The sequence below is a fragment of the Paramormyrops kingsleyae genome, chromosome 3 (genome assembly GCF_048594095.1).
Source record: "Paramormyrops kingsleyae isolate MSU_618 chromosome 3, PKINGS_0.4, whole genome shotgun sequence".
Taxonomy (NCBI): Eukaryota; Metazoa; Chordata; class Actinopteri; order Osteoglossiformes; family Mormyridae; genus Paramormyrops; species Paramormyrops kingsleyae.
The window spans coordinates 31,900,176-31,918,049 of NC_132799.1; the positions used below are offsets into that span (position 1 = coordinate 31,900,176).

Consider the following 17,874-nt stretch of genomic DNA (forward strand, 5'->3'; position numbering starts at 1 on the left):
CCGGCCCCAGCTCGCAATGTTCTCCTTGGCACAGGGAGATCCTCGGTGCAGAGCCAGGGAGTATGGAAACCTCAGGCAGCTAGGCAGAGCAGATGGCGTCAAATAAACACTCTGTATGAATCTCATGTGGATGGCCAGCCTACTGTTTCCCTTCCCCTTTAAATCTTACATCTCCTTTAACAGTCTGCACTGGGGACACCCTCTAAATTCACTATGCTTCCCATTCGATCAATTTGTTGAAAACTTCAGTCGCTGGGCATTCAGGGTAGAATGAGCGAAACGGCATTGAAAGACACAAAGCGATCTGGTCAGCTCCAGTTGGCACATCTTGGTATCCTCTGGGAAACCTCACCATCGCTGGGCGGCTGCACCAGGCCGCAGGGAATCGCTGTAGAGCACTCCCCTCAAGATGGCCGTACCAGGAATTAGTGCAACATGCCAGGATCTCCGAGGCAACGCCACTAAAGTGGGCGGTGCATCCCCATCTGGAGAAGTGCATAGTGTTGAATTAACATGCAATTTTGATCAGGCCCATATAGGCGCCAATCCATTTCCCAAAATGCACCTGGTGCCCCCTTAAACCAAATCACAGAGTTAATGCGCAGAGTCATTACAGGGAGGCTTTTTCTAATGGCAGGCAGTACGCTGGGAAAACGGAACAATATGCCGCACCAAATGTTTTCAGTTGCAAGATGCGCCGTTTTTACAAATGCGGCTAACCTGTGAGCACGTGGCAGGGGCAGCCAAAGCCCTTGCATTTGAGTCTGCTTGTTAGTGGGTGCAAAAAATGCATGGCGAGCACGAAGGGGGTGGGGGGGGGGAGGAGTGTGACGCAGGCGAAATCAATGTCAGATCGCTGTGGGACACAATGGCTTGTGAGCCATTCCCAGTATACCTCACGTGCGCGGGTATACTGGAATTGGCAGCGGCCTGCTACCGGTCACACCTACACATAGTGTTGATCCAGGGGCCCCCGCAAACCCCCCCCCCACCCCAGCCTCTGACGGCAGCCCCACATTCATTTTCCGCCACCCTCATGGCATTCCTCTCTTGCGAAAACACTCCCCGTCCACTTTTGCCCGTCGTCAGGGTTCCTCCCGCTGCTGGAATGCGGGAGCGGCGGGAGCTGCTCGCTGGGAGGAGGCTGGTCTGCGGCGGCCACTATCATCGCCTCCAAGAGCTGCCATCTGACTGGATTCGCTCAGAGACCCAAACCCAGGAAGTGCCACACTGCATGTCACAGGAAACACTTACCAGCTGCCTTTCCGTGGGCCGTTCACTTGATGATACAACCAAAAAAGAAAACTTTATTAACATTATAAACATTTTTAGGCTACTATATTTTACTGGTTCCCTTTTAATTTCCTTGAAATGTTGCAGTGGTACTTTTAGAAATTAAACAGAAACCTACAAACCCCATCCATGGTGTCCCATGCACTGTGCTCCACACTCCCCCATGTTCCGGTCCAGGATAAATGGTTAGGATGTGGATAGATCCCTAAATCCCTGATGGTCCAGACCCTGGAGAAAGTGGATGCATTCAGCAGAAGTGGTTTGTCTGTAAAGTGCAGGCAGTGCTGATATGATGGATTTACTCAGGTGACAGAAGAGGGAGAGTCAGGTCGCCCAGAGACCAGCTGCTTCAAGGGAAACCTGTTTCCTTCTGCTCTCTCTCCAGCGTGACAACACTGCGGAAGGTGGTAATCCCTAATTTTGGAGATTACACACTGCCCCGACATGTTTACCCTCAATCGGACATACCCTATCGATACAATATATCAGATGCTGGGAGGGACGTTTGGCGCACCCTAACCAGGGGGTTTTATTGCGACACATTTGACTGTGATGCACAGCGGTATACCTGAGAATTAATTCTGAAGTGAATTATAAGTAAATATTAATGCAGCTAAGTATGTTATATATTTATGATAATTGTTTGTCCATGCACCCTTTTACATGGCAACGCAATCCATCTACTTATTAGATTTGTGGTAATTGGGCATCAGGGAAACCTCACAGAATGAGGAATAGTCCAGTAGAAAATGTGAGTAGAATAAATATTTGTGGTGTTGCAAAAGAAGATTAATGCTTGCTTCCGAGAATTGCAACATATGGTGTTTAAGCTGGTTTTACTGTGTAATCAAAGGACCTTCCGTCGTATGACAATGTGGTTCCCTATTTTGTGATTCATTAAGACACAATCCCATAAACAACTTTCCACCTGTACAGCCGTGGCTAAAAGTTTTGAGAATGACACAAATGTGAACTTTCACAAAGTCTGATGCCTCAGTTTTGATGATGGCAATTTGCATATACAACCAGAATGTTATGAAGAATGATCAGATGAATTGCAATTAATTGCAAAATCCCTCTTTGCCATGAAATGAACTTAATCCCAAAAAAAAAAAACATTTCCACTGCATATCAGCCCTCAGTCAGGACCGGCTGACATCATTCCATTGATTCTCTCATTAACACAGGTGAGAGTGTTGATGAGGACAAGGCTGGAGATCACTCTGTCATGCTGATTGAGTTAGAATAGCAGACTGGATGCTTTAAAAGGAGGGTGGTGCTTAAAATCATTGTTCTTCCTCTGTTAACCATGGTAACCTGCAAGGAAACACGTGCAGTCAACATTGCTTTGAACAAAAAGAGCTTCACAGGCAAGGATATTGCTACTAGTAAGATGGCACCTAAATCAACCATTTATCGGATCACCAATAACTTCAAGGAGAGAGGTTCAATTGTTGTAAAGAAGACTTTCCAGTGACATGACTGTCTCCTAAAGTTGATTCAGCGGTGGGATCGGGGCACCACCAGTGCAGAGCTTGCTCAGGAATGGCAGCAGGCAGGTGTGAGTGCATCTCCACACACAGCGAGGCAAAGACTTGGAGGATGGCCTGGTGTCAAGAAGGGCAGCAAAGAAGCCACTTCTCTCCAAGAAAAAATATCAGGTACAGACTGATATTTTGCAAAAGGTACAGGGATTGGACTGCTGAGGACTGGAGTAAAGTCATTTTCTCTGATGAATCCCCTTTCCGACTGTTTGGGGCATCCAGAAAAAGATTGTCCAGAGAAGAAAAGGTGAGCACTACCATCAGTCCTGCATCATGCCAACAGTAAAGCATCCTGAGACCATTCATGTGTGGGGCTGCTTCTCAGCCAAGAGAGTGGGCTGACTCTCAATTTTGCCTCATAAAACAGCCATGAATAAAGAATGGTACCAAAACATCCTCAGAGAGCAACTTCACCCAACCATCCAAGAGTAGTTTGGTGATGAACAATGCCTTTCCCAGCATGATGGAGCACCGTGCCTTAAGGCAAAAGTGATAACTAAGCAGCTCGGGGAACAAAACATCAACATTTTTGGTCCATGACCAGGAAACTCCCCAGACCTTAATCCCATTGAGAACTTATGGTCAATCCTCAAGAGGTGGATGGACAACAAAAACCCACAAATTCTGACAAACTCCAAGCATTGATTATGCAAGAATGGGCTGCCATCTGTCAGGATTTGGCCCAGAATTTGATTGATAGGATGCCTGGGAAAATTGCAGAGGTCTTGAAAAAGAAGGGCCGACACTGCAAATACTGACTCTTTGTATAATTACTTAATGTAATTGTCAATAAAAGCCTTTGACACTTGTGAAATGCTTGTAATTATAATTTAGAATATCATACAAACATCTGACAAGATCTACAAACACTGAAGCGGCAAACTTTGTGTCATTCTCAACTTTTGGTCACGAGTGTACACCGAAAAGACCATTATTATTTATTAATCTTGCGGAATTATTTACAGGACACGGTAACCCGAAGAGACATCCCGCAGTGGGACACTTGTGGGGAGATCCCCCGGGAGCCACTTTGCGGATACGCCGCAGAGAGGACACTAGATCGTGTTGTCATTCTCGCTAAACGTCTACCATCTCACTTTTCGCTTGATTAATATTGAATGAGGCCACGGTGGCTAGTCAAAGCTGCAATATGTATCCATTAAAAATAATTACGACAGAATGATATCCGTTCTCCCCCGAGGGCTGATGTTTTCATCATTATATCATTATAAAACAATCTGACGGATGAGTTTCACCCTTGTAACTGCTGGAGGCAGCAATACTTCTGACGCTCGTTTATTAATGGCACCCGATATTTGTAAGGATTTTTGGAAGCGGGTTTGGAGTCTACGGCACAGCTCGCACGTCTCCTTACAGGAAAAAAAAATGTTTTTCTTATGGACGATTTCTTGGAAATCCAGACATTGCATTTGGAGCAGCGAGGTGCAGACTCTAATGAAAATCCATAAACGTTTCGTAGGTTTGTATCTTCGGAAAAGGCAGAAGTTTTAACCACCCAGCACGTCGATTATAAAAGCATGTAAAAATAAGAAAACTTTCCGCAACCACTAGGTTTTGCCTCCTTTCCTCAAATGGGCGTGTTGGGATGGATGAAACGCTCATCCCAAACCCCGGAGGCGGCGTTACGCCTTTCCCGGCTGTATCTGCGACGCACCCGGCACTTCGCCAGGGAGAAAATGCCGACACTTGATCTCTCATCGCCTTTTATTTTTCCTCCAGTCTACGAAGCGATCGGCACTCCAAGCTCAGCTTCTCTCCTCCTCCAGACATCACATCCGGGTCAGTTGCCTGGGAGTGTGTGTGTGGAGCAGCTCCTCCAGCACGGTCAGAGTAACGCAGCCCCAGCCAGCTGCCGCGGGAGCTCGCCGACATGGATGCGGCCGCGGGCGCGCAGCGCTCCTGAAACCAGCAACTACTTCACTAAGTAGCGGGGACGGAGACGGGACTGGCAACTTGATGCCCGGACGCCCGGGTATTTTGTTCTCAACCATGTCAAAAAGCCTGAAAAAGCAAAACCACTGGACCAACAAAGTCCATGAGATCGTCCTCGGCAAGAGTAATGAAGGGGAGCTGGGGTTCGAACTGAAAGGCGGCGCCGAGAACGGGCAGTTTCCCCACATCGGGGAGCTCAGGAACGCCAAAGTGGCCGTCCAGAGTGGCAAGTTGTCCCAGGACGAGCTGCTTCTGGAGGTCAATGACACGCCGGTGGCCGGACTGACCACTCGGGATGTGCTGGCTGTTGTCAGGCACTGCAAAGACCCCATCAGGCTCAAGTGCGTCAAACAAGGTGAGGCAGAGACACGGCGTGATCCCGGGCGTCCGCGGGCAGCCAGGAAAAACCTGCTCTGCGCTTTAGGTGCGGGTTTGCTTTCCCTGACCCGTCGGGACATGTACGATTGCCGTTTTTCAAGTAGGTGGCCAACTCTCCTATAAGGAGTCGCTGAAGTTTTGCAGATCCCCAAAGCCGGAGGAGAGGCCACGCAAACTTCGCTTTGTCCTGTTTCAGTAGTTTTATTTGGTTTCTTTCGAGGGGCGGACGCGTTACAAAATAATCGTGGTGCGATCGCTCGCCGTAACATCGCAGGAGAAACTCGCCCGCGAAGTTTCTCATTGTCGCCAAGTAGCGGATCTGATGCCATGATTAAAAGGGGGTGTGTTCGCCCTGGGAAGGAGTAACCGGAGCCGGGCGGCGATCTGAGGCTTCCCCCGTATCATGCATGTATCTTTGTTAATGTATATACGCCTCCCCTTTCCCCCTAACCCTGCAGGGACTCGAGATTTATGCTATTTGTTGCTTTTAAAGAGGTTTAGCTGATCGTCCGAGGAATGAGTTTGTGTCCCCTATCGCACGTTAGAGGGCTGATGGGTGTGGCGTTTTCTTATAAGTTTCCGTTTATATGAACTACGAAAGTAAAACGAATCGCCATAAAATACAGTTTAGTTTAAGTAGCCTAGTTACGAGACGGGGGGGTGGGGGCAGGCCGATGCGGACTCGCGACGTGACTCTGTACTTCCCAAAGTTACGCTGCTGAAATGTGTCCGGAGGCTCCCCCATGAGCAAACGGCTGCCGATGGCCAAGTGGCGTGGCAGTAATGAATGATATATCATTTTTGGCTTCAGGGAAAAAAACATTCGCAGCGACGCTGGAAAGTGTCAGGTGTAAAGACCGGTGTTCTGACAAAACATCCTACCTATCGAGACGTGCTATAGAGCCTTTCTGCGCATGTGCAGTTCCACCGTTTTGGGATTAGGGTTAGGTTTTATGGGTTAGGGTTAGGGTTAAGGTAAGAGTTTTAGGGGTTTTTGGGGGGTTAGGGTAAGAGTTAGGGTTAGGGCTATCGATTAACACTACGGTAGGATGTTTTGATAAAGTAGGACGTTTTGTCAGAACACCGGCATCCCCGGTGTACTTTTCAGGAATAATATGCAATAAACAACCAGGGAAACACATAATCAATTTATTTCATGACGAGTTTTTATTATTATTATTATTATTATTATTATTATTATTATTATCATTGCCTGCTAATTAGCGTTATTATTGGGTTATGGCTAAGTACTTAAGATCTGCATAAGATTAGTGTGTGTGCTTCAATAAAACATCCGCAAAATCTATTATATATGTCACATTTTATATATAACATACTAAGGTACAGATTATCTGTAATGTCAGGGTTGTGAGAGATCTTACAATCTACAGACTTCTACGTCGTCTTTATCTCTGGATGAGAAGCGTGTCTGACACGGGCTCTGGATTAAAGGCACGATTTCTGCACTAAGTGGCTCGAAAGCGGCTCTTCATTAGAAGATTTGCCCGTATTACGGATATATAGCCGCGGTTCCGGCCAGGCGCGTTCAAAGCGCGACACCTACGCTGCGGGTGCGGGTTCGGCTCCCGCACGGCGCTTCTTCTAGGCATCGCACCGGCTCCTTCCTCACGGATCTGGGGAGCCTTCACGAAGCTTTCATTTTCGCTCTGTGGCGTTGGGATTTATATTTAGATTTCACACTATAAACGCTCTTCAGTTGGAACACCATAGGCTAAGCGGTACCCCCCCCCCCCCAACACACGCAGGCGCGCTCACCTATTGAAGTTGATTTTTTTTGTCATGGTACAATACTCGCTATTTTTAGTACTAGTAAAGATGTCGGATTCAGGGACTGTGTCGAAGCCCCGCTCTGGGTTTTAACCATGTTCCTTGAAGGAGGCAGCCTGGTGTGCAGGTGCACATAGGGGATGCGACCCCATTACCCACTCTGAGATCCGATACAGTCAGCTGGAGCATTTCTAAAACTGTTTTTTTCTTTTTGTACTGTGGAGAACTTTAAACCTCATTACCTGTTATTGTTGAATAGGGAGGTTATTTTTACACACAGCACACCACATCTCCTCCAGCACAAAACTTTTGTGGGGGGGGGGTTGTTTAACTTTAACCATGTCAGTTTCATTATAATCTGATGAGACAGATTTGTTATGGTTAACCACCCCCCTCCACTGGTGATGGACATGCCCATAAAAGGCGGAACAGACCCATAGAAACATTGTTCAGGGTTTTTGCATACTGGAGGCCTTGGGGATTTTGGTGATTTCTCTATGGGGGTTTGTCCATCTGAGCAGCCAAGCAAGTTTGATTAATCGTGTCATTAGTGTCTTAGGGGAAAAAAGGGCAAATACTCATATTTGGGGCTAAAGTGTGTCCACACAGGGCCTGATAAAAATTGTGAAATTCTAAAAATGTCATTGTGACTTGGGGGAAGCCGCAGAGTTTTGTGTGATGTTATTTGAGTAATGTGATCCGCAATTTACATCGATGGTCTTTTTTTTTAATGTGATGGCAGTTCCCTTAAGGAGTAGTACTCTTTATTTCCCCTCCATGGTGGTGTGGATAAAACAAGGCTTTGGGAAGGCCGGGTGTTTGTGATCGATCTCTCTGCTTGATCAGTCCTGCTCCTGTGACCTACACTCGTCTTCAGCATTGCCCACGAGGGTCCAACAGCATTGTCCCACCGAGGGACTGCGAGAAATGTGGGAATCGAATTCCCATCTGGCGGCATCGTAGACGCCCGATCCAGCGAGGCCCCACAGTTTCATTCCTCACGAATATCACCCAGGGACCTCCACAGATAAAGCAACACCTACGCGTGGATCATGGCTCTAAGAAAAACTCCTCCGTGCTTGCCTCTGAAATAGCCTTCGATCACCTCACGGCTAAAGCCTTTAAATCGCAGGGCATTCAATCCGTACACGAGACTGCCCCATGTATTATGTTTGGGGGTTATTTTTGCCGTGATAGTGGCTAATGTGGCGAAAGGTCACGTCCCCTGCAACTGTGGTTGATTTCCCATGTGTTAGCGTGTTTTCCTTGCGTGGGATGCTCTGCTGAGACTTATTTGACTGGCTGATGGAGTGAAAATGAAAGAATCGTCTTTGGTGCTGGGTCAGCAGATCATACACCCAGCCCCCGTTCCTCTCTTAGTAGTGGGCCGGTCCCGGCACCTCCTAGAGTTGAACTCGAACTCCACATGGTTACGGAATCTGCTGTCTTTCCAGTTGTGTGATGTAATGACCATGAGCTCCCGGTTTGGAGTCCCACTGCAGTAACAATACCCTGTGATGCAGAGAGGCTATGGCCTGCTAAGAGCCTGGGGACGGAGTAGAAACTGTCCGCTCTTGGGTCTCTGGTCAATGTTAATGACATAGAAGAAACAGTGCAAATGTTTCCTGTTTGCCTGGGGTTACAGTATGTGTCCCCTGTATTCGTGCTGCGATGCTATCTAAAGGTCTTTCTGGTGTGATGTAACTCATGTTCTGTCTGCATGTGTGGGCTTTTCTGTCTATAACGGCGAATTAGAGTCCGACTGCTCATCACGGGACTCTGGGTTTTTACGTGTGATATCTGATCTGTTTAGTTTTCAGACAGCGGGCATCGTGTTTGTTTACTCACGTCACGTGAGCTACACTGGCAGTGATGGAGCTGGCTCTGTGAGTGTTGAGAAGTCTGTTTCGTTTAACAGCAGTGCAGTGTACTTGCTTCTCTGTTCTGCCCCGCAAGTCAAGCCTGCAGTGGTTCCTCTGTTATCTCCTGCAGCTGCTCACTTCAGACACACAGCCTGTACCTCAACTGGCTCAGCAGTGAAGCTGAGGCATGACCAGAAATTGCGGTGGAAGAAATGTGCTACAGTTATTTCATCCTTGTCATGATCTAATTTGAAGGCTGCTCAACACACAACTAGGAATCGTCCCCTATGAGGATTCACCCAAGAATGCCTGAGCGCTAGTGCAGCATTTGTATGTGGATCCAGCCAAGAACGTTTAAACCCCAGGTCAGCATTTAAATGGGGATCTCTGAGCACCTGATTAGCATCCATATGAAGAACCACCCAAGAACATCTGACCATGGCGTCAGCTTCTATATGAGGATCCACCACGATGTCTGAGCACCAGGTTAGCATCCTTAGGAGGATCCACCCAGGAACATCTGAGCACCAGCTCGGCATACGTACATGCTCCTATGCCTGGTTTCGAACAGCATTTTCACATTTTAGAAAACAGAAGAGGGTGAGAACTCCCCCCTCCTGCTCCATCGCACAGTCTTTTCAGTTTCCCAAGTTGTTTTTTTTTTCTTTAACACATTGGGATGCTAACCCACGTAGCGCAAAGCGTAAGATCATTTCTAGCTCTGGTGTAGTCGATCTAGTGCTATTGCTTTTTTCCATCCCTGAGCAGATTTCATGGGTTCCAGTGGTTTTTATTGTTTTTGCTGTGTCTCTGTCTTTATACTTCACAATTTTGTACTTATATTCAATTGAGTATAGATCTGTTCGGCTGTAATCCAAGTACCTCAGAATGTGTCAGAATTTACAACAGGAAATCCGGTTCTGAGAAAGATGATCTGCTCCCTGGATAAGTATCTGTGGACGTCTGATCTGGATGTTTCACTCAGACCATCTGGTAAAGCCCATGGGTCCCGCTTGCCCAACATCAACCGTAATGTTGCTCAAAAATTTCTACTGGGGACTTAAACTGACTAATAATTCAGTCCATTATCATGGGCAGACCTTGCAATAGAGGCAGCAGGTGGTGCTGTTGGGTCAACACAACCATGGCATGGCCAGCCTCTCAATGGGATGAGCAAAGGTTTAGGTGGAAGACCAGCTATCACCTTGCATCAGCACCGCTGCCTATCATACCATGACATAAATATCAACCGGTACAGCTTGGCTGCTATCTTGCAACCTGTTGATAAAGCAGATGTAAGTCCTGCTGAAGGTTTTTGGAAGGAAATTCTGGTGCCATAATGACCCCGAGGCACAGTACTGTTCAGATAAGCAGGTGACCTCATTGCATGGAAGATGGAAACTGTATAGCGTTTGACATCATGCAAAAAATATCCATAAACCTGTAAAAAAGAACCAGTTCCCTTGGAAGAACCCTCCCCTCTACTTTCCCCAGTCTCTCCCAGCTCTAATCCATCACTCTTCCTCAGTATACAAAGCTCACCCTGTTTAAAACCCAAACTGATCTGTTAGTCCAATCATGGTCAGCCATCTGTCATTCCTTGGGCTTCCTGGGCACGATGCACACCGCACTATATCACAGTGAATTCATCACAGGCCTGTTTTTCAGGATTGTACCGTTTCATCTGTCTGGCAGGTACGTGATGTCCTGTGTGACTGTTACAGCCCTTCCTACTCCAATACCTCTTTTATTCTGCTTGTTGAGCCAATGCGCTACGTTCATTCTTGTCCTTGTAGACATGATCAGGAACAGGCAAGTCCTGTGTCTTCAGCCAGGATGGGAAACTGAATCTCTTCTTCCCGTCCTTGCAGGGGGAAACGTGGTTTGTCTCAATAACAATAATAAGAGCAGTAATGATATTTTGTTGCCCGAAAGCAGCTTTGCCGTCTGATGTTTGCTGCCTGGTAACAGTGAGCATGTAGGCTAGCAGAGGATGCTATCTGCTTCCGAAGGCCTGTAGGATGCACGGGCTTGTGTTCTGTAAACGTGCAGCCTTTAGGGTGGACGTCGGGATGCTGGCACTAAGTTGCGCGGGGCAACTGGGGCTGGCCTTCAGCAGATGTTGATTATGATGGAAGATGGGGTGCAGCAAAACTCGGAGGGTGCGAGAACTCCTATCTGCAGTTGCATAGAGTACGGTACCCCCATGGGCAGTCTATCCATCAAGTACCCCCCCACCAGCACCACCCCTGCAGGACTAACATGTGTGATGGCTGGGTGTGTAAAGGAGTCTTGCATCCACACGCTCTGGACCAGAGTGTGGAGATTCCTGTTCCCTATAGGCTGGGGTCTGCAGGTTTTGGGGGCAACATTTTAATTAGGGACTAATTTGCACTCGGCTTACAGCAAATGGGGGCTTTGGTCGAACAATTAGTACGGAATTAAAGGCTGTGCAGCCAGAGGCCTGAGATCGGCCCGGTTCTGCTTCACTCTGCTAGCGTCACCAACGGTCTGCGGGGAGGTTGCAAGCATGTGCCAGGCAGAGGAGGGAAGCGTGTCGGAATTAACGAGTCACGTCGAGCGATTAGAGAGAGAGACGGGAGCTGAGACTTCATGGCGTAGAAGAACGAGGCAGAGGAAGGCTGAGCGAGAGAGCCGGTTCAGCTCGAATCTCAGTAACCCCATCACTGCCAAAGAGAGGAAGCGACCAGCTTCGTGGGTGGCATCAGGCAAGCAGTTCGTCACCCAGGGGCATCGCTAGAGATTTTGGGCCCCATGAAAGCATATCATACTGGGCCCTTAACCCAGACCTGTCATATTATGATCCAAATTTTTTAAAACCCCTGTCGCTCAGGGGCCCTTAGAATCATCCTAACTGCCCCCCCTTTACGGTGCCCCTGTCGTCACCCTGTCAGTTACTGCACAAAACTCCCAGACACCTCAACGTGTTTGAGAACAAAAGGAATCGCTGTAGTGTGAAAGGGCAGGTCATGTGACACGTATACTGGAGAGGGACTTGCGGCCTCTATGGGCAGAGTGTACATTTTGCTCCTGGAAAAAATGCCCTCTCCCTGCACAAATTAAGGATTTATTGGTATTTTTGGTGTTACTGCTTGGAATAGAACTATTTTTATAACGATTCTCTTTGCAACTTCTAATGGCAGTATTCAGACTGCAATTTCATGCCAGAGAAGCAGATAGAAATGCACAGTGAGACTTAAGTAAAGCTGGGAGAGTGAATGAGTGAGGGGGCGGAGACAGAGCAGTATTACCTTGAGCTGATTGGCTGAACGGGAAGGTGATTGGGGTGGGTTAACAGTAGATTGATGGGCGTGGCCAGTTCTGTTCAGCTGAGCTTGGCTGCACCAAGAGCAGTGGAATTTGGTTTATGGGCTGCAGTTTCTCACTCTGACCACCAGGGGATGCCCCCAGGATCCATCTGCAGGCATCTGACAGACCATATACACGGTGACACAAAAATAATATCTTCTTCAAAGCTAGGGATCAGTTAAAAAATATTAATTCTAAAATAAAAGCCTTATGGGATGTTATATATCCAGGGGATTAGCGAAATCTAATTTTAAGGGTTAGATCTCTTAAAAACAGGGTCCCATCTGAACCAGGCAGGACTACACTCCTACCAGCATGCATCTCTGCCAAGGCGAAGAGCGGCAGGACAGCACGCAGCTAGCGCAGCCAGGCAGCCATGCTGCTGACCTCGTTAACACCCGTAACGAGACTGCAGACGCTGAGCGATGGCATCGTAATATCAGGACCATTTAACACCCTACCAGTCTAGACAGGGGGCACTGTTCTGGCACCTCGACCCAGCAGAGACACTCAGAACGCAGACAGCTGAGGTGTGTCTTTCTCTTGACCCCGATTGGCGGTTTGTGGTAGAGCAGAGACTTATGGGATATGTATGGGAATCATGTGGTATCTCCCTGACCCTGGTTGAGGGACTAGTTCAGTTGGGAACTCGGGGCCTTTTCACTGATGGTTTCTTTTGGGTGACGTGGTCGATAATTAGAGAGCCTTGCAGCTTGAAACATTCAGGATTGGAGATTCAAATCCTACCCTGAGTGTGCAGCTTCTTTCTGAGTTTGTATGGGATTTCTCCCACAGTCCAGAAGCTCGCTCTTTAGCTGAGTTAGTGTGTGTCTGTGCATGTGCCCTGCGATGGACTGGCATCCTGTCCACACTGTCCCCTGCCTTGGTCCCTCTGCTTCCTTGGGGAGGTCATGTGATGGAAGGTAATGCCCCCAGGTCCCGGGACACTCACTCAGTAAACTCTGCTACCTTTTTTTGGGTTCGGGATGACCGCAGTGTCTGTAGAACAGGGCAGCATTGTCCGGGGATGAGAACAGAATGTTCCAGTAACCGATAACGTTCTCTGCAGCCGTGTGGTAATTTACTCTGTTAGGTCTGCCCTGTAGCCTGGCATTGGTGCCTTCTTAGTGTGTCATGCCTGTCGGAGACCATCAAGCGGTGTTTTTACCGCAAGTACACATGCTCTCTCTCTCTCTCTCTCTCTCTCTCTCTCTCTCTCTCTCTCTCTCTCTCTCTCTCTCTCTCTCTCAGATTCATCTATTCTCATGAATATGTTTCTGTCTCCTTCTCCATGTCTCTCACACACTCTGCTAACATAAACACCCGCTCCTGCCCCACATGTACCTCTCTCTCTCATACACACACACACACACACACACACACACACACACACTCTCTCGCTCTGCTTCTATCCCACACAGTTCTGTCTCCCATTCTCTCTCTCCCTTTCTCTCCCTCTCTCTTCCTCCCTCCCTCTCCCTCTCTCCCCCTCTCTCTCCCAGTTTCTTCTTCTCTCTTCCTTCCTTTCTCTCTCTCTTTCCCTCTCTCTCCCACTTTCTCCTTCTTTCTTCCTTCCTTTCTGTCTATCTCTTCCTCTCTTCCCCTTCCTTTCTCTCTATCTCTCCCAGTTGCTTCTTCTCTCTTCCTTCCATTCTCTCTCTCTTCCTCCCTCCCTTCTCTCTCCCTCTCTCCCGCTTTCTCCTTCTTTCCCCCCCTCTCCTTATCTCTTCCTTTCTCTCTCTCTCTCTTCCTCCCCCCCCCCCCTTCTCTCTCCCTCTCTCTCCTCCTCCCCCTCTCCCCCCCATCTGCCCCGGCTCGGAGGGGTGCCCTCATCTGCAGTACAGTTGCATGCTTTAGCCCCAGTGGAATGTCTCCACGCTCTCCTGCTTTTTCCTTTCCTCTTGTCCTATTTGTGTAGGAATAGTGGAGCCTTTTTTTTTAATAAATTCAGTGGGAGGGGGCAGGCGGTACCCCCCCCCCCCCCCCCCCCCATGTGGCAGTGGCAGATAGACATTCCTGCGTTGTCCCCAATGCTCAGTGACTTAGGGTGCTTTGACACAGTGACCGGGTCCAGGTTGGGGGCTGGGAGGTGAAGAGACATTTGTAACACTAACGCTTCAGATGGGATGGACGTCATGAGTGTGGCAACCTTTGACCTGAGGGCAGGATCGGCAGCCGTCCTCGGGATGCGTGTCCCTTATTAACACCACGGGGGCATTTAATCATCAGTGTGTCTGCGGTTGTATGCCCATAGCCAGCAGTAATTATTGCTATCACTTAATTCTCTCCATTTGGAGCAGATGGTCTGGAGACGGGGTGGAGTTTGTGTGTGACAGTGGGGGGGGGGGGGGGGGCTTAGTTGCCAAGTCGTGAGAGATATTGATGTGTCAGGTGGGTGCATTTTCGTACCTGCCTGGAATCTGGAACTGTGCATGATTTGGCCCTGAAATTAAGTACCCCCCCCCACACACACACACATTGGTCCAGTCCTCTATTCTTCTCTCTTCTGACCATCTCCAACTTCTTTAATATAATTTTTTTCTGGAATGCCCAACACCCCCCGCCTCGTCCCCCCTCTCAGTCTGTAAACCGCAGCCTGCGGTTTCCTCATGGCTAAGGAATGCACTGCCCTCTTTGCCGATCACTAGCCATCCCCCCCCCACGGCGTCCCTTGTCGGATGTGTCCCGTTTTAAAGGAATGTCTCAGAATGAAGCAAAACAATTCCTCGTTTGGGAAGTGCACAGGACTTCGGTGTCTGTGCCAAGACGGGTCCTTTAAGACGGTGTTTCTCAGCCCGGCCCACGGCGACCTCCAGACAGTCCGCGTTTTTGATCCCTCCCAAAAATGCGGACTGGCTAGGGGTTCCCGAGGACCGACAGCTCGATCGGTGCCCGGAAGCTCAGCGGGGACTGTGTCACGCGGCTGGTGGCGTCTCTCCGCTGACCCGCGTCTCACAGGCTCCCAAGGGGGCAGCAGATTCATATCGGTCACTGAACTGGACCTTTATTACTGAGTCCTTTGGGTGAATAAGCAATGTGGGTGTGCTGTGGGTGTCTCTGTCATCACAACAGGATAATTATCACCCCCAGGCCGCATGCACATTACTCAACCCCGCTCCATCGAATAAACATCTCAGTGCCTAAATTATCATGCTATTTTACTTTAAAAGGTTCCAGTTACCTGTATTCTAATCATTTAAGTCAAGGGTGGGCAATCTTATCCGCAAAGGGCCGGTGTGTATGCGGGTTTTCGCTGCAACTCTAATTAGATTACTAATTAGAGGACTGATTGGCTGAAGAGTCCTCACACCCGGGTTTGAACAGCTGACCTACAGGTTATCCCAGAAACCTGCATACACACCGGCCCTTTGCGGGTAAGATCATACACCCCTGATTTAAGTCATTCTGTAGTCTATTAAGGTTTTCCTTATTGATAAAACTTACAGGCAGTATTGACGGAGTGTTTTGTGTTTAGGGTCTGTTTATTTTATAGAAATAGTCTGAGACGCATTTCTATGTTGAAAAGGCTATGGCGGATTTTCAATATAAAATCGATATGCAATTGAGAGAGCGGCCTTTTAGATTGCAGCTTCATCATATCGTGTTACGGACGGCAGCCATATCGGCAAACAGTGCGGAGAGTTAGGGAGTCTTAGGAAATAAGAGGGCAAACGAGCCTGTTTAAGGCGTTACTCTGTGTCTAACTGCTGGGTTGTTTTCCCAGAATTCCTGGCATGTTGGTGCGTTAGAGTGATCCGCTGCAGGAATCTGCCAGCGGCACATGGGCACAGCTGCTTCAGGGCAGTTTGGCTTGCGATGAGGCATCACAGGGGTGTGGAAGATTGCATTTAAAATTACATTTAAATACAGTGCATTTTAATACAAGTCTGCTTGTCAGGACACGTACATTGAAATCCTGGCAGTGCGTGTACATTTATTTATTTCTGTCCAAAGAGACATATTTCTGAGCGAGACCGTGTATCACATGTATGCGCTGTCAGTGAGCCAAGCCCCCCCCTGGGGGGGGGGACTTGATGAGCTAGGCGGGATTAAACTCCTTGTCGGTGCAATGTGGCGATGATTCTGCCTGACAGAACCTTGGTGATTTCCTGGTAATTTATTGAGTGTGTGGTGTAAGTTCCATGATCTCGCGGGTGATGAGTGTCTTGCGAACTACGCAGCCGTGATGGATGCCATAGCGGGTGTGAAAACGCAGTCATTCAACGCTACGATTGGCTTTCGATTTATTTATTTCGCAGATGCTTGTAGCCAACGTGATATACAGTTGGCAGCATGGTCAGCCAGTCCCTGGAGCAATAGTGGGTTATGGGCCTTGCCCAAGGGCCCAATGGTGGGTTATGGGCCTTGCCCAAGGGCCCAATGGTGGGTTATGGGCCTTGCCCAAGGGCCCAGTGGTGGGTTATGGGCCTTGCCCAAGGGCCCAGTGGTGGGTTATGGGCCTTGCCCAAGGGCCCAATGGTGGGTTATGGGCCTTGCCCAAGGGCCCAATGGTGGGTTATGGGCCTTGCCCAAGGGCCCAGTGGTGGGTTATGGGCCTTGCCCAAGGGCCCAGTGGTGAAATCACTCTGTCCATCCTGGGATTTGAACCAGTGCCCTTGATCACAGACACGCCGTCCCAGCCTTCCTGCTCTTTGAGGGGATTGTTCACCGGCGGCTCTGCCGGCTCACAGCAGGAGGCAGGCCACAGGGAAACGAGAGAATCGGCACGTCAGGGATCTCGGACGAGGTTGAAGTCATGTGTGCATCCCAGGTTTACTTTGACTTTGATTCTGTGAGATAACTCCGGAGACACTTTTGTACACAATAGATGAACGGGGCTGTTTGGAAACTAAATTTGACATTATAAGCAAATTTACCCCTAAAAACATTGCATATTTGGTGGTTTGAATCCCGCTTCTGCTCTGTATGTGTGAAGTATGCATGTGCTACAGTGAACTACGGTAGTGACAGCCAAAGCTTCATGAAGCATTTTTTGTATTTTTTTTTTCCACCCCCACTAGATGGCCTTGGTGTGTTGTGGGGCATTCTTTGGGCCCTTTTTTTGAACAGAGAGCCCCATCTAGTGGTGGTATAAAATACAGCAGATGGTTCATGAAGCTTTCATTTCATACTGTGGTCTTGTAGGGTATGCCACGATATTGACGATATCCCCCAGCCTGCCTGCTTGCTTGGTTTTGTAACAAAGATTTCATAATTTTGTGTTGGTTTTGAAGATAGCATTAAAATACCGTGGTATAATTCATCCATCCATTTTCTGAAACCACTTCTCATATTCAGGGTCATGGGGGGTCCGGAGCCTATCCCAGAGGCTATGGGCACAAGGTGCGAAACAACCAAGGACGCTACACCAACCCACAGCAGGGTGCACTCACATACCACTCACCTCAACATGCACGCCTATGGAGGGTTGAGCGGGTTGTTACGTTAGCCTCCAGTTAGCCTCAGTATGTTTTTTTACTGTGGGGAGAAACCAGAGGAAACCCCAGAACAACACGGAGAACATGCAAGCTCCACACACGGAACCCTGGCGGAGACTTGTACGCAGGTCCCAGAGGTGTCAGGTGACGATGGTAACCACCGCACCACCCTGCTGCCCCACTGCCATGGTGTAATGCGGATTGAAACGTTGGATGCCACCCACGCTTCCATGGTGACACTACTGCCTTGCTCCCTGTGCCCCAGGCGATCCTGTCCAGGGGAAGTGG

General features: G+C 48.7%; 1 protein-coding gene across 18 annotated transcripts in view; it reads left to right on the top strand.

Annotated features, from left to right (window-relative positions):
* The first annotated feature begins 4,490 nt into the window (after positions 1–4,490).
* LOC111843415 (membrane-associated guanylate kinase, WW and PDZ domain-containing protein 2-like) overlaps positions 4,491–17,874 on the top strand; it is a 140,027-nt gene continuing 126,643 nt past the window's right edge. For 7 of the 18 annotated variants that reach the window (XM_072710171.1, XM_072710158.1, XM_072710159.1 and 4 more), the window contains exon 1: positions 4,493–5,145. In XM_072710171.1, coding sequence (XP_072566272.1) covers positions 5,086–5,145 — 60 coding nt within the window. In that variant the 5' untranslated portion in view covers positions 4,493–5,085. Of the gene's footprint in view, positions 5,146–17,874 lie in introns of all 18 variants that reach the window. The other 11 variants (XM_072710164.1, XM_072710166.1, XM_072710161.1 and 8 more) reach the window with 3 other exon arrangements.